Here is a 14,920-nt window from a genome sequence, read left to right on the forward strand (position 1 = left end):
CCGTGACAATCATATCAGATCCTACCCAGACCCGTGACAATCATATCAGATCCTACCCAGACCCGTGACAATCATATCAGATCCTACCCAGACCCGTGACAATCATATCAGATCCTACCCAGACCTGTGACAATCATATCAGATCCTACCCAGACCCGTGACAATCATATCAGATCCTACCCAAGACCTGTGACAATCATATCAGATCCTACCCAGACCCGTGACAATCATATCAGATCCTACCCAGACCCGTGACATTATTTAGAATTATGGATCCGGACCCGCTCGGGTCCCGGATCGGGTCTCGGGTATTCGGGTACAGGTGGATCCGTGAAGACCTCTACCTCAAACCTCATCACCATGGTGACGCCAGAGAGTGAAGAGGCGTCTAGCCAATCCGAGCCCCTCAGACCTCATTGCCATGGTGACTCCAGACCTCATCACCATGGTGACTCCAGAGAGTATGGAACCTGGTTCTTCTACAGCCCCTCAGACCTCATCACCATGGTGACTCCAGAGAGTATGGAACCTGGTTCTTCTACAGCCCCTCAGACCTCATCACCATGGTGACTCCAGAGAGTATGGAACCTGGGTCTTCTAGATCCCCTCAGACCTCATCACCATGGTGACTCCAGAGAGTATGGAACCTGGGTCTTCTAGATCCCCCCAGACCTCATCACCATGGTGACTCCAGAGAGTATGGAACCTGGGTCTTCTAGATCCCCTCAGACCTCATCACCATGGTGACTCCAGAGAGTATAGAACCTGGGTCTTCTAGATCCCCTCAGACCTCATCACCATGGTGACTCCAGAGAGTATGGAACCTGGGTCTTCTAGATCCCCCCAGACCTCATCACCATGGTGACTCCAGAGAGTATGGAACCTGGGTCTTCTAGATCCCCTCAGACCTCATCACCATGGTGACTCCAGAGAGTATAGAACCTGGGTCTTCTAGATCCCCTCAGACCTCATCACCATGGTGACTCCAGAGAGTATGGAACCTGGGTCTTCTAGATCTAAAGCCTAGACATGGTGTATACTTCCCTAATGGCACTATATTCCATATAGAGCCCTGGTCAAAGGTAGTGCACTATATAGGGAATAGGGTGTCATTTAGGACAGGAGACATGGAGACAGGAGACCCAGAGAGACTGAACATAGAGACAACTGGTCCTAGGGTACAGCCATGATCCTCTGGGTGAGAGAACAGGAGACATGGAGACAGGAGACCCAGAGAGACTGAACATAGAGACAACTGGTCCTAGCATACAGCCATGATCCTCTGGGTGAGAGAACAGGAGACATGGAGACAGGAGACCCAGAGAGACTGAACATAGAGACAACTGGTCCTAGCATACAGCCATGATCCTCTGGGTGAGAGAACAGGAGACATGGAGACAGGAGACCCAGAGAGACTGAACATAGAGACAACTGGTCCTAGCATACAGCCATGATCCTCTGGGTGAGAGAACAGGAGACATGGAGACAGGAGACCCAGAGAGACTGAACATAGAGACAACTGGTCCTAGCGTACAGCCATGATCCTCTGGGTGAGAGAACAGGAGACATGGAGACAGGAGACCCAGAGAGACTGAACATAGAGACAACTGGTCCTAGCATACAGCCATGATCCTCTGGGTGAGAGAACAGGAGACATGGAGACAGGAGACCCAGAGAGACTGAACATAGAGACAACTGGTCCTAGGGTACAGCCATGATCCTCTGGGTGAGAGAACAGGAGACATGGAGACAGGAGACCCAGAGAGACTGAACATAGAGACAACTGGTCCTAGCGTACAGCCATGATCCTCTGGGTGAGAGAACAGGAGACATGGAGACAGGAGACCCAGAGAGACTGAACATAGAGACAACTGGTCCTAGCATACAGCCATGATCCTCTGGGTGAGAGAACAGGAGACATGGAGACAGGAGACCCAGAGAGACTGAACATAGAGACAACTGGTCCTAGCATACAGCCATGATCCTCTGGGTGAGAGAACAGGAGACATGGAGACAGGAGACCCAGAGAGACTGAACATAGAGACAACTGGTCCTAGGGTACAGCCATGATCCTCTGGGTGAGAGAACAGGAGACATGGAGACAGGAGACCCAGAGAGACTGAACATAGAGACAACTGGTCCTAGCATACAGCCATGATCCTAGGTCTGTTGTTATGTCTCTGTTCCATATCGTCTGTATATTCTGTTGTTATGGTTACTGATCTCAGGTTTGTGTGTTCTGTTATGGTTACTGATAACAGGTTTGTGTGTTCTGTTATGGTTACTGATAACAGATCTGTGTGTTCTGTTGTTTTGGTTACTGATCACAGTTGTTATGGTTACTGATCACTTGTTTTAGTTGCAAAACTGTTTGGCTAATTATTACACCCCAGGTCAGTTTTCAGGGCCCCGGTATCCCAAAAGCATCTTAAGGCTAAGTTCATCGTTAAAACCTTTCGTTGGAGCGTCGTTTACCAAAACCCATCATCATTATTAACGTTGCACTTGAAAACGCTTGTTTATTTACCAAACGCCAGCTAAGTGCGTCGTTAGATGTTTTTTTGCTAAAAATAAAATCAAGATGTTTATCTGCCTGACTGTGACCGCCGAAAACTTCAGAACGAAGTTGACTACAAATACAACGTTGCCCAATGTCTTTTGAAATTGTTACAAACATGCGAAGGATAAAATGATGCTTCAAATGAAAAACGAAGATATGACTGCATTAAATGATATCTACAGTACAGGCCTACATAGGCCTGTATCATTTCATGTTCAATAAATGAAGTTATATTTTGCTAACTTTGGGCTACTGTCTGTCATTTCTGCCTCAATATATTTCATGGTGTAACAACATGTGCATTAGAATTAGCCAGATCTAGGATAGTGCATTAAGAATAAGCCAGATCTAGGATAGTGCATTATTATGGGGTAAGCATTAGAATAAGCCAGATCTAGGATAGTGCATTATTATGGGGTAAGCATTAGAATTAGCCAGATCTAGGATAGTTCATTATTATGGGGTAAGCATTAGAATTAGCCAGATCTAGGATAGTTCATTATTATAGGGTAAGCATTAGAATAAGCCAGATCTAAGATAGTTCATTATTATGGGGTAAGCATTAGAATTAGCCAGATCTAAGATAGTTCATTATTATGGGGTAAGCATTAGAATTAGCCAGATCTAGGATAGTGCATTATTATGGGGTAAGCATTAGAATTAGCCAGATCTAGGATAGTTCATATTATGGGGTAAGCATTAGAATTAGCCAGATCTAGGATAGTGCATTATTATAGGGTAAGCATTAGAATAAGCCAGATCTAGGATAGTGCATTATTATAGGGTAAGCATTAGAATTAGCCAGATCTAGGATAGTTCATTATTATAGGGTAAGCATTAGAATTAGCCAGATCTAGGATAGTGCATTATTATAGGGTAAGCCTCTGTAGCTCAGCTGGTAGAGCACGGCACTTGTAACGCCAGGGTAGTGGGTTTGATCCCCGGGACCACCCATACACAAAATGAATGCACGCATGACTGTAAGTCGCTTTGGATAAAAGCGTCTGCTAAGTGGCATATTATTATTATTATTATTATTATATTACTATTTAAGCATTAGAATTAGCCAGATCTAGGATAGTTCATTATTATAGGGTAAGCATTAGAATTAGCCAGATCTAGGATAGTGCATTATTATAGGGTAAGCATTAGAATAAGCCAGATCTAGGATAGTGCATTATTATAGGGTAAGCATTAGAATAAGCCAGATCTAGGATAGTTCATTATTATAGGGTAAGCATTAGAATAAGCCAGATCTAGGATAGTGCATTATTATAGGGTAAGCATTAGAATAAGCCAGATCTAGGATAGTGCATTATTATAGGGTAAGCATTAGAATAAGCCAGATCTAGGATAGTGCATTATTATAGGGTAAGCATTAGAATAAGCCAGATCTAGGATAGTGCATTATTATAGGGTGAGCATTAGAATAAGCCGCCTCAATATTTGCAGCCATCGGTGATAATACAGATGTGGCCAAATAATATTGGCACCCCTCGGTACTTTTCTGAAATAATTCCTGCCAATCTGTCGCCCAGGTGACGCCGTATCCGTCACATCCGGTGTGAAGTTTGTAAACACGGCGGGAAAAGGAAACAGGAAGGAAGGTCTGTGAGGCGCCGCCGCTGTCGCCTTGGGGATCAACGACTTTTAACTGCTCGTTATATGACATCTAACGGTGTCGCTCTTATGTAAAAAAAAGTATTGTATTTTATTACGGTACAACGTTTTCTTTAATAATCGATTCTGTCACGTTTTATAACTGTATATTCAACTAGGTACGCTAACGTTAACTAACTAGCCACGCTCGCTTTGATATGTTTTGGAGCTAGCAAGCGTTTCAATCAACTGTTGTTAGTTAGTTAGTTAGCTAGGTAGGTAGGTAGTTAGGTAGTTAGTTAGGTATGCTAACGTTTGGTTAAATCACAGACCGTAGAAAGGACATGTGTTTTCTCTGGTCAAAGTGCTGGTTGGGGTTGTGTCATGGCTGAGGTAGTTGGTTAGATATTGAATATGATTAGCTAGCCTCTGTGCCCTTCATTAATTAGCTAGTTATCTCCACCAGTCAGAATTGAAAGTATTTTTCTTCTTCTTCTCCTAACTAGCTAACTTTAGCTAGTTGGCTACAGATCATCGAAGTGTCATGTTATTCTAGTTAACGTTAGTTGGACTGAATCAGAATCAACTTTATTACATTTTTCATTTACGTCATTTAGCAGACGCTCTTATCCAGAGCGACTTACAAATTGGTGCATTCACCTTATCCACCAAGTACATTTATAGTGGAGGATATACAATGCAGTGTGTGGATATGTAGATATATTTTGCAGGTGTTTGGTTTGGAGACATGAATCCAGAAGACGTGGTGATCATTCTCAGTGATGATGATGATGATGATGATGTGTCCATCAACGACTCCGTCTACATCGTCGAAGACATCCAGAACAACGGTAAGACGTCAGCAAAAACAACAGTGTGTAAGGGAGAGGAAACTCAGAAAACCAGGTCAGCGCTTCCTAAATCTGGAGTGTCAACCTCTCTGTGAACTCAGTCCAGCGCTTTCTACATGGTCAGAAAACCAGGTCAGCGCTTCCTAAATCTGGAGTGTCAACCTCTCTGTGAACTCAGTCCAGCGCTTTCTACATGGTCAGAAAACCAGGTCAGCGCTTCCTAAATCTGGAGTGTCAACCTCTCTGTGAACTCAGTCCAGCGCTTTCTACATGGTCAGAAAACCAGGTCAGCGCTTCCTAAATCTGGAGTGTCAACCTCTCTGTGAACTCAGTCCAGCGCTTTCTACATGGTCAGAAAACCAGGTCAGCGCTTCCTAAATCTGGAGTGTCAACCTCTCTGTGAACTCAGTCCAGCGCTTTCTACATGGTCAGAAAAGCAGGTCAGCGCTTCCTAAATCTGGAGTGTCAACCTCTCTGTGAACTCAGTCCAGCGCTTTCTACATGGTCAGTTCAATGCAGGGCTGACGGGCTTCATTCTAATACGGAGGAAATACATTCCTTTATTAAGAAAATCACTAACTAAGTCTCTTTCAACTTCCGAGGGCCTATCAAATATAGTAATAAATCATTGAGTGATTTGAGCAGAAGTCTGAGTTGTGCTTAGAATAATCAACTGCAAACATGACGTGCTTGTCTGAGCTCTGAATCAGTCTGTAAACTGAATGTTATATTGATGAAGGCAATAGGATAGGAACTGTGGGTAGGTCTGCTTAATGTGTGTATATAATGTGTTGTGTATAATGTGCTAATTCTCTAGCCAACACTGCAGCAGTGTGTGTGTGTGTGTGTGTGTGTGTATATACACAGTGTACAAAACATTAGGAACACCTGCTCTTTTAGGGGGTAGATCAGCATTAATACTGCAGATAGATTGTAGCTTCCATTCATGTAATTGTCTGCATCATTTCCAGAGATATGAGGAAGGTGTTCCTAATGTTTTGTGTTCTCTCTATCCACCACTGTGTTCTCTATCCACCACTGTGTTCTCTCTATCCACCACCACCACTGTGTTCTCTCTATCCACCACCACCACTGTGTTCTCTCTATCCACCACTGTGTTCTCTCTATCCGCCACTGTGTTCTCTCTATCCACCACTGTGTTCTCTCTATCCACCACCACTGTGTTCTCTCTATCCACCACCACTGTGTTCTCTCTATCCACCACTGTGTTCTCTCTATCCACCACTGTGTTCTCTCTATCCACCACTGTGTTCTCTCTATCCACCACTGTGTTCTCTCTATCCACCACTGTGTTCTCTCTATCCACCACTGTGTTCTCTCTATCCACCACTGTGTTCTCTCTATCCACCACTGTGTTCTCTCTATCCACCACCACCACTGTGTTCTCTCTATCCACCACCACCACCACCACTGTGTTCTCTCTATCCACCACTGTGTTCTCTCTATCCACCACCACTGTGTTCTCTCTATCCACCACTGTGTTCTCTCTATCCACCACCACTGTGTTCTCTCTATCCACCACTGTGTTCTCTATCCACCGCCACTGTGTTCTCTCTATCCACCACCACCACTGTGTTCTCTCTATCCACCACTGTGTTCTCTCTATCCACCACCACTGTGTTCTCTCTATCCACCACCACTGTGTTCTCTCTATCCACCACTGTGTTCTCTCTATCCACCACTGTGTTCTCTCTATCCACCACTGTGTTCTCTCTATCCACCACTGTGTTCTCTCTATCCACCACTGTGTTCTCTCTATCCACCACTACCACTGTGTTCTCTCTATCCACCACCACCACTACCACTGTGTTCTCTCTATCCACCACTACCACTGTGTTCTCTCTATCCACCACCACCACCACCACTGTGTTCTCTCTATCCACCACCACCACCACTGTGTTCTCTCTATCCACCACCACCACTGTGTTCTCTCTATCCACCACTGTGTTCTCTATCCACCACTGTGTTCTCTCTATCCACCACCACCACTGTGTTCTCTCTATCCACCACCACTGTGTTCTCTCTATCCACCACCACTGTGTTCTCTCTATCCACCACTGTGTTCTCTCTATCACCACTGTGTTCTCTCTATCCACCACTGTGTTCTCTCTATCCACCACTGTGTTCTCTCTATCACCACTGTGTTCTCTCTATCCACCACTGTGTTCTCTCTATCCACCACTGTGTTCTCTCTATCCACCACCACTGTGTTATCTCTATCCACCACCACTGTGTTCTCTCTATCCACCACCACTGTGTTCTCTCTATCCACCACCACTGTGTTCTCTCTATCCACCACTGTGTTCTCTCTATCCACCACTACCACTGTGTTCTCTCTATCCACCACCACCACTACCACTGTGTTCTCTCTATCCACCACTACCACTGTGTTCTCTCTATCCACCACCACCACCACCACTGTGTTCTCTCTATCCACCACCACCACCACTGTGTTCTCTCTATCCACCACCACCACTGTGTTCTCTCTATCCACCACTGTGTTCTCTCTATCCACCACTGTGTTCTCTATCCACCACTGTGTTCTCTCTATCCACCACCACCACTGTGTTCTCTCTATCCACCACCACTGTGTTCTCTCTATCCACCACTGTGTTCTCTCTATCACCACTGTGTTCTCTCTATCCACCACTGTGTTCTCTCTATCCACCACCACTGTGTTCTCTCTATCCACCACCACTGTGTTCTCTCTATCCACCACCACTGTGTTCTCTCTATCCACCACCACTGTGTTCTCTCTATCCACCACCACTGTGTTCTCTCTATCCACCACCACTGTGTTCTCTCTATCCACCACCACTGTGTTCTCTCTATCCACCACCACTGTGTTCTCTCTATCCACCACCACTGTGTTCTCTCTATCCACCACTGTGTTCTCTCTATCCACCACTGTGTTCTCTCTATCCACCACCACCACTGTGTTCTCTCCAGCCACCACCACAGCAGCAGTGGATCAGCCTATCTGCAGCAGATCACGTGATCCTGGAGGAGACGAGGACCTGGTCATCACCTTCTGTCGGAGAGGAGAGGTGCTGCCTCACGCACGCTATGACTGTCCCACACACACCTTCACGTGAGTCACACACTCCTCATGGTTACAGTTATCACTCCTCCTGGTTACAGTAAGCACCCCTCCTGATTACAGTAAGCACCCCTCCTGGTTACAGTAAGCACCCCTCCTGGTTACAGTAAGCACCCCTCCTGGTTACAGTAAGCACCCCTCCTGGTTACAGTAAGCACCCCTCCTGGTTACAGTAAGCACCCCTCCTGGTTACAGTAAGCACCCCTCCTGGTTACAGTAATCACTCCTCCTGGTTACAGTAAGCACCCCTCCTGGTTACAGTAAGCACCCCTCCTGGTTACAGTAAGCACCCCTCCTGGTTACAGTAAGCACCCCTCCTGGTTACAGTAAGCACCCCTCCTGGTTACAGTAAGCACCCCTCCTGGTTACAGTAAGCACCCCTCCTGGTTACAGTAAGCACCCCTCCTGGTTACAGTAAGCACCCCTCCTGGTTACAGTAAGCACCCCTCCTGGTTACAGTAAGCACCCCTCCTGGTTACAGTAAGCACCCCTCCTGGTTACAGTAAGCACCCCTCCTGGTTACAGTAAGCACCCCTCCTGGTTACAGTAATCACTCCTCCTGGTTACAGTAAGCACCCCTCCTGGTTACAGTAAGCACCCCTCCTGGTTACAGTTGGCACCCCTCCCGGTTACAGTTGTCACCCCTCCCGGTTACAGTTATCACTCCTCCCGGTTACAGTAAGCACCCCTCCCGGTTACAGTAAGCACCCCTCCCGGTTACAGTAATCACTCCTCCTGGTTACAGTAATCACTCCTCCTGGTACTTAGGGTTAATTAACATCAGTGTGTCTCCTCTCCTCCAGACTAACAGACAGTGATGTAAAAGGACCAGTAGAATCCAACCAGCTCTTCTGTCACCAGTGCTTCTGTTACGTCTGTGACAAGGTCGCCTCGGAGGTGAGTGTGTATGTGAGAGACGTGAAGGTGTGTGTGTGTGTGTGTGTGTGTGTGTGTGTGTGTGTGTGTGTGTGTGTGGATTGAGAGAAGAATTTAAGAGAATCATCAGAAACCCATTTGTTACGTTTGTGGTGGTGTTGATTACAATCGGCTAACCAAGAGCTGTGGTGGTGATTGCAATCGGCTAACCAAGAGCTGTGGTGTTGATTGCAATCGGCTAACCAAGAGCTGTGGTGTTGATTGCAATCGGCTAACCAAGAGCTGTGGTGGTGATTGCAATCGGCTAACCAAGAGCTGCGGTGGTGATTGCAATCGGCTAACCAAGAGCTGCGGTGGTGATTACAATCGGCTTACCAAGAGGTGTGGTGTGGTGGTGATTACAATCGGCTAATCAAGAGCTGCGGTGGTGATTACAATCGGCTAACCAAGAGCTGTGGTGTTGATTGCAATCGGCTTACCAAGAGGTGTGGTGGTGATTGCAATCGGCTAACCAAGAGCTGTGGTGTTGATTACAATCGGCTAACCAAGAGCTGTGGTGTTGATTGTAATCGGCTAACCAAGAGCTGTGGTGGTGATTGCAATCGGCTAACCAAGAGCTGCGGTGGTGATTGCAATCGGCTAACCAAGAGCTGCGGTGGTGATTACAATCGGCTTACCAAGAGGTGTGGTGTGGTGGTGATTACAATCGGCTAATCAAGAGCTGCGGTGGTGATTACAATCGGCTAACCAAGAGCTGTGGTGTTGATTGCAATCGGCTTACCAAGAGGTGTGGTGGTGATTGCAATCGGCTAACCAATAGCTGTGGTGTGGTGTTGATTGCAATCGGCTAACCAAGAGCTGTGGTGTGGTGGTGATTACAATCGGCTAACCAAGAGCTGTGGTGTGGTGGTGATTACAATCGGCTAACCAAGAGCTGTGGTGTGGTGGTGATTACAATCGGCTAATCAAGAGCTGCGGTGGTGATTACAATCGGCTAACCAAGAGCTGTGGTGTTGATTGCAATCGGCTTACCAAGAGGTGTGGTGGTGATTGCAATCGGCTAACCAAGAGCTGTGGTGGTGATTGCAATCGGCTAACCAAGAGCTGTGGTGGTGATTGCAATCGGCTAACCAAGAGCTGTGGTGGTGATTGCAATCGGCTAATCAAGAGCTGTGGTGGTGATTGCAATCGGCTAACCAAGAGCTGTGGTGTTGATTGCAATTGGCTAACCAAGAGCTGTGGTGTGGTGGTGATTGCAATCGGCTAACCAAGAGCTGTGGTGGTGATTGCAATCGGCTAACCAAGAGCTGCGGTGGTGATTACAATCGGCTAACCAAGAGCTGTGGTGGTGATTGCAATTGGCTTACCAAGAGCTGCGGTGTGGTGGTGATTACAATCGGCTAATCAAGAGCTGCGGTGGTGATTACAATCGGCTAACCAAGAGCTGTGGTGTGGTGGTGATTGCAATCGGCTAACCAAGAGCTGTGGTGGTGATTGCAATCGGCTAACCAAGAGCTGCGGTGGTGATTACAATCGGCTAACCAAGAGCTGTGGCGTTGATTGCAATCGGCTAACCAAGAGCTGCGGTGTGGTGGTGATTACAATCGGCTAACCAAGAGCTGTGGTGTGGTGGTGATTGCAATCGGCTAACCAAGAGCTGTGGTGGTGATTACAATCGGCTAACCAAGAGCTGTGGTGGTGATTGCAATCGGCTAACCAAGAGCTGTGGTGGTGATTGCAATCGGCTAACCAAGAGCTGTGGTGGTGATTGCAATCGGCTAACCAAGAGCTGTGGTGGTGATTGCAATCGGCTAACCAAGAGCTGTGGTGTTGATTGCAATTGGCTAACCAAGAGCTGCGGTGGTGATTACAATCGGCTAACCAAGAGCTGTGGTGGTGATTGCAATCGGCTAACCAAGAGCTGTGGTGTGGTGGGGATTGCAATCGGCTAACCAAGAGCTGTGGTGGTGATTGCAATCGGCTAACCAAGAGCTGTGGTGTGGTGGGGATTGCAATCGGCTAACCAAGAGCTGTGGTGGTGATTGCAATCGGCTAACCAAGAGCTGCGGTGGTGATTGCAATCGGCTAACCAAGAGCTGTGGTGGTGATTACAATCGGCTAACCAAGAGCTGTGGTGTTGATTACAATCGGCTAACCAAGAGCTTTTCATTCCTCTGTATCTGTGTGCGTGTTGTGTGTTGTGTGTGTGTGTGTGTGTGTGTGTGTGTTGTATTTGTGTGTGGTGTGTGTGTAGTGTTCTGTGTGGAGTGCGTCAGGAGTCTGTCACTGTAACGCCCATAAGAAGAGTGTGTTCTGGAGCAGCAAGCGAGACAAGGTGGTTCTGGGATACCTTCAGGTCAGTTTAACCCTTAACCTTCAGGTCAGTTTAACCCTTAACCTTCAGGTCAGTTTAACCCTTAACCTTCAGGTCAGTTTAACCCTTAACCTTCAGGTCAGTTTAACCCTTAACCTTCAGGTCAGTTTAACCCTTAACCTTCAGGTCAGTTTAACCCTTAACCTTCAGGTCAGTTTAACCCTTAACCTTCAGGTCAGTTTAACCCTTAACCTTCAGGTCAGTTTAACCCTTAACCTTCAGGTCACTTTAACCCTTAACCTTCAGGTCAGTTTAACCCTTAACCTTCAGGTCAGTTTAACCCTTAACCTTCAGGTCAGTTAACCCTTAACCTTCAGGTCAGTTTAACCCTTGACCTTCAGGTCAGTTTAACCCTTTAAATACACTATGAATGTGTCCCGAATGGCCCCCCGATTCCTTAAATAGGTGAGTGCTTTTGACCAGAGCCCTTTGGGAGCAGGGTGCCGTTGCGGAATCAGGCTCCATCTCTATTTTGTATTTTATCTGTTCACCTTCTGGGTAAATGCATTTTCAATAAAGTTTAATTTGCAGATGTTTAACTTCAACCTGCTGGAGATCGACAACGAACTCCGACTGGCAGGTACACACACTGAGACAAACGCACACACTCACATCCAGATACACACACACACACTGAGACAAACGCACACACTCACATCCAGATACACACACACACACACACACACACACACACTGAGACAAACGCACACACTCACATCCAGATACACACACACACACACACACTGAGACAAACACACACACTCACATCCAGATACACACACACACACACACACACACACACTGAGACAAACGCACACACTCACATCCAGATACACACACACACACACACACACACACACACTCACATCCAGATACACACACACACACACTGAGACAAACGCACACACTCACATCCAGATACACACACACACACTGAGACAAACACACCCAATGTCCACCAGTGGAGGCTGCTGAGGGGAGGACGGCTCATAATAATGGCTGGAACGGAGCCAGTGGAATGGCATCACCATGGAAACCATGTGTCTGATGTATTGGACACCGTTCCTCTGATTCCGCTCCAGCCTTTACCACCAGCCTTGCCTCCCTAATTAAGGAGTCACCAACCTCCTGTGGTCTATACCCCACGTTACCACTGTAACTCTGTCTATACCAGTGGAGGCTACTGTACCCTGATGTATTGGACACCGTTCCTCTGATTCCGCTCCAGCCTTTACCACCAGCCTTGCCTCCCTAATTAAGGAGTCACCAACCTCCTGTGGTCTATACCCCACGTTACCACTGTAACTCTGTCTATACCAGTGGAGGCTACTGTACCTGGTGTATTGGACACCGTTCCTCTGATTCCGCTCCAGCCTTTACCACCAGCCTTGCCTCCCTAATTAAGGAGTCACCAACCTCCTGTGGTCTATACCCCACGTTACCACTGTAACTCTGTCTATACCAGTGGAGGCTACTGTACCCTGATGTATTTGACACCGTTCCTCTGATTCCGCTCCAGCCTTTACCACCAGCCTTGCCTCCCTAATTAAGGAGTCACCAACCTCCTGTGGTCTATACCCCACGTTACCACTGTAACTCTGTCTATACCAGTGGAGGCTACTGTACCCTGATGTATTGGACACCGTTCCTCTGATTCCGCTCCAGCCTTTACCACCAGCCTTGCCTCCCTAATTAAGGAGTCACCAACCTCCTGTGGTCTATACCCCACGTTACCACTGTAACTCTGTCTATACCAGTGGAGGCTACTGTACCCTGATGTATTGGACACCGTTCCTCTGATTCCGCTCCAGCCTTTACCACCAGCCTTGCCTCCCTAATTAAGGAGTCACCAACCTCCTGTGGTCTATACCCCACGTTACCACTGTAACTCTGTCTATACCAGTGGAGGCTACTGTACCCTGATGTATTGGACACCGTTCCTCTGATTCCGCTCCAGCCTTTACCACCAGCCTTGCCTCCCTAATTAAGGAGTCACCAACCTCCTGTGGTCTATACCCCACGTTACCACTGTAACTCTGTCTATACCAGTGGAGGCTACTGTACCCTGATGTATTGGACACCGTTCCTCTGATTCCGCTCCAGCCTTTACCACCAGCCTTGCCTCCCTAATTAAGGAGTCACCAACCTCCTGTGGTCTATACCCCACGTTACCACTGTAACTCTGTCTATACCAGTGGAGGCTACTGTACCTGGTGTATTGGACACCGTTCCTCTGATTCCGCTCCAGCCTTTACCACCAGCCTTGCCTCCCTAATTAAGGAGTCACCAACCTCCTGTGGTCTATACCCCACGTTACCACTGTAACTCTGTCTATACCAGTGGAGGCTACTGTACCCTGATGTATTGGACACCGTTCCTCTGATTCCGCTCCAGCCTTTACCACCAGCCTTGCCTCCCTAATTAAGGAGTCACCAACCTCCTGTGGTCTATACCCCACGTTACCACTGTAACTCTGTCTATACCAGTGGAGGCTACTGTACCCTGATGTATTGGACACCGTTCCTCTGATTCCGCTCCAGCCTTTACCACCAGCCTTGCCTCCCTAATTAAGGAGTCACCAACCTCCTGTGGTCTATACCCCACGTTACCACTGTAACTCTGTCTATACCAGTGGAGGCTACTGTACCCTGATGTATTGGACACCGTTCCTCTGATTCCGCTCCAGCCTTTACCACCAGCCTTGCCTCCCTAATTAAGGAGTCACCAACCTCCTGTGGTCTATACCCCACGTTACCACTGTAACTCTGTCTATTCCAGTGGAGGCTACTGTACCTGGTGTATTGGACACCGTTCCTCTGATTCCGCTCCAGCCTTTACCACCAGCCTTGCCTCCCTAATTAAGGAGTCACCAACCTCCTGTGGTCTATACCCCACGTTACCACTGTAACTCTGTCTATACCAGTGGAGGCTACTGTACCTGGTGTATTGGACACCGTTCCTCTGATTCCGCTCCAGCCTTTACCACCAGCCTTGCCTCCCTAATTAAGGAGTCACCAACCTCCTGTGGTCTATACCCCACGTTACCACTGTAACTCTGTCTATACCAGTGGAGGCTACTGTACCTGGTGTATTGGACACCGTTCCTCTGATTCCGCTCCAGCCTTTACCACCAGCCTTGCCTCCCTAATTAAGGAGTCACCAACCTCCTGTGGTCTATACCCCACGTTACCACTGTAACTCTGTCTATACCAGTGGAGGCTACTGTACCTGGTGTATTGGACACCGTTCCTCTGATTCCGCTCCAGCCTTTACCACCAGCCTTGCCTCCCTAATTAAGGAGTCACCAACCTCCTGTGGTCTATACCCCACATTACCACTGTAACTCTGTCTATACCAGTGGAGGCTACTGTACCTGGTGTATTGGACACCGTTCCTCTGATTCCGCTCCAGCCTTTACCACCAGCCTTGCCTCCCTAATTAAGGAGTCACCAACCTCCTGTGGTCTATACCCCACGTTACCACTGTAACTCTGTCTATACCAGTGGAGGCTACTGTACCTGGTGTATTGGACACCGTTC

General features: G+C 47.5%; 1 protein-coding gene across 1 annotated transcript in view; it reads left to right on the top strand.

Moving 5' to 3' along the window:
• Positions 1 to 4,133: 4,133 nt before the first annotated feature.
• LOC311119955 (uncharacterized protein) overlaps positions 4,134 to 14,920 on the top strand; it is a gene marked incomplete at its 3' end in the record, with an annotated part of 27,642 nt that continues 16,855 nt past the window's right edge. The window contains exons 1-6 of the mRNA XM_084194597.1: positions 4,134 to 4,251; positions 4,891 to 5,010; positions 7,981 to 8,122; positions 8,935 to 9,028; positions 11,262 to 11,363; positions 11,913 to 11,961. Coding sequence (XP_084050723.1) covers positions 4,908 to 5,010; positions 7,981 to 8,122; positions 8,935 to 9,028; positions 11,262 to 11,363; positions 11,913 to 11,961 — 490 coding nt within the window. The remainder of the gene's footprint in view (positions 4,252 to 4,890; positions 5,011 to 7,980; positions 8,123 to 8,934; positions 9,029 to 11,261; positions 11,364 to 11,912; positions 11,962 to 14,920) is intronic.

Source organism: Coregonus lavaretus (genome assembly GCF_964263955.1).
Source record: "Coregonus lavaretus genome assembly, contig: HAP1_SCAFFOLD_3198, whole genome shotgun sequence".
NCBI classification, from domain to species: domain Eukaryota; kingdom Metazoa; phylum Chordata; class Actinopteri; order Salmoniformes; family Salmonidae; genus Coregonus; species Coregonus lavaretus.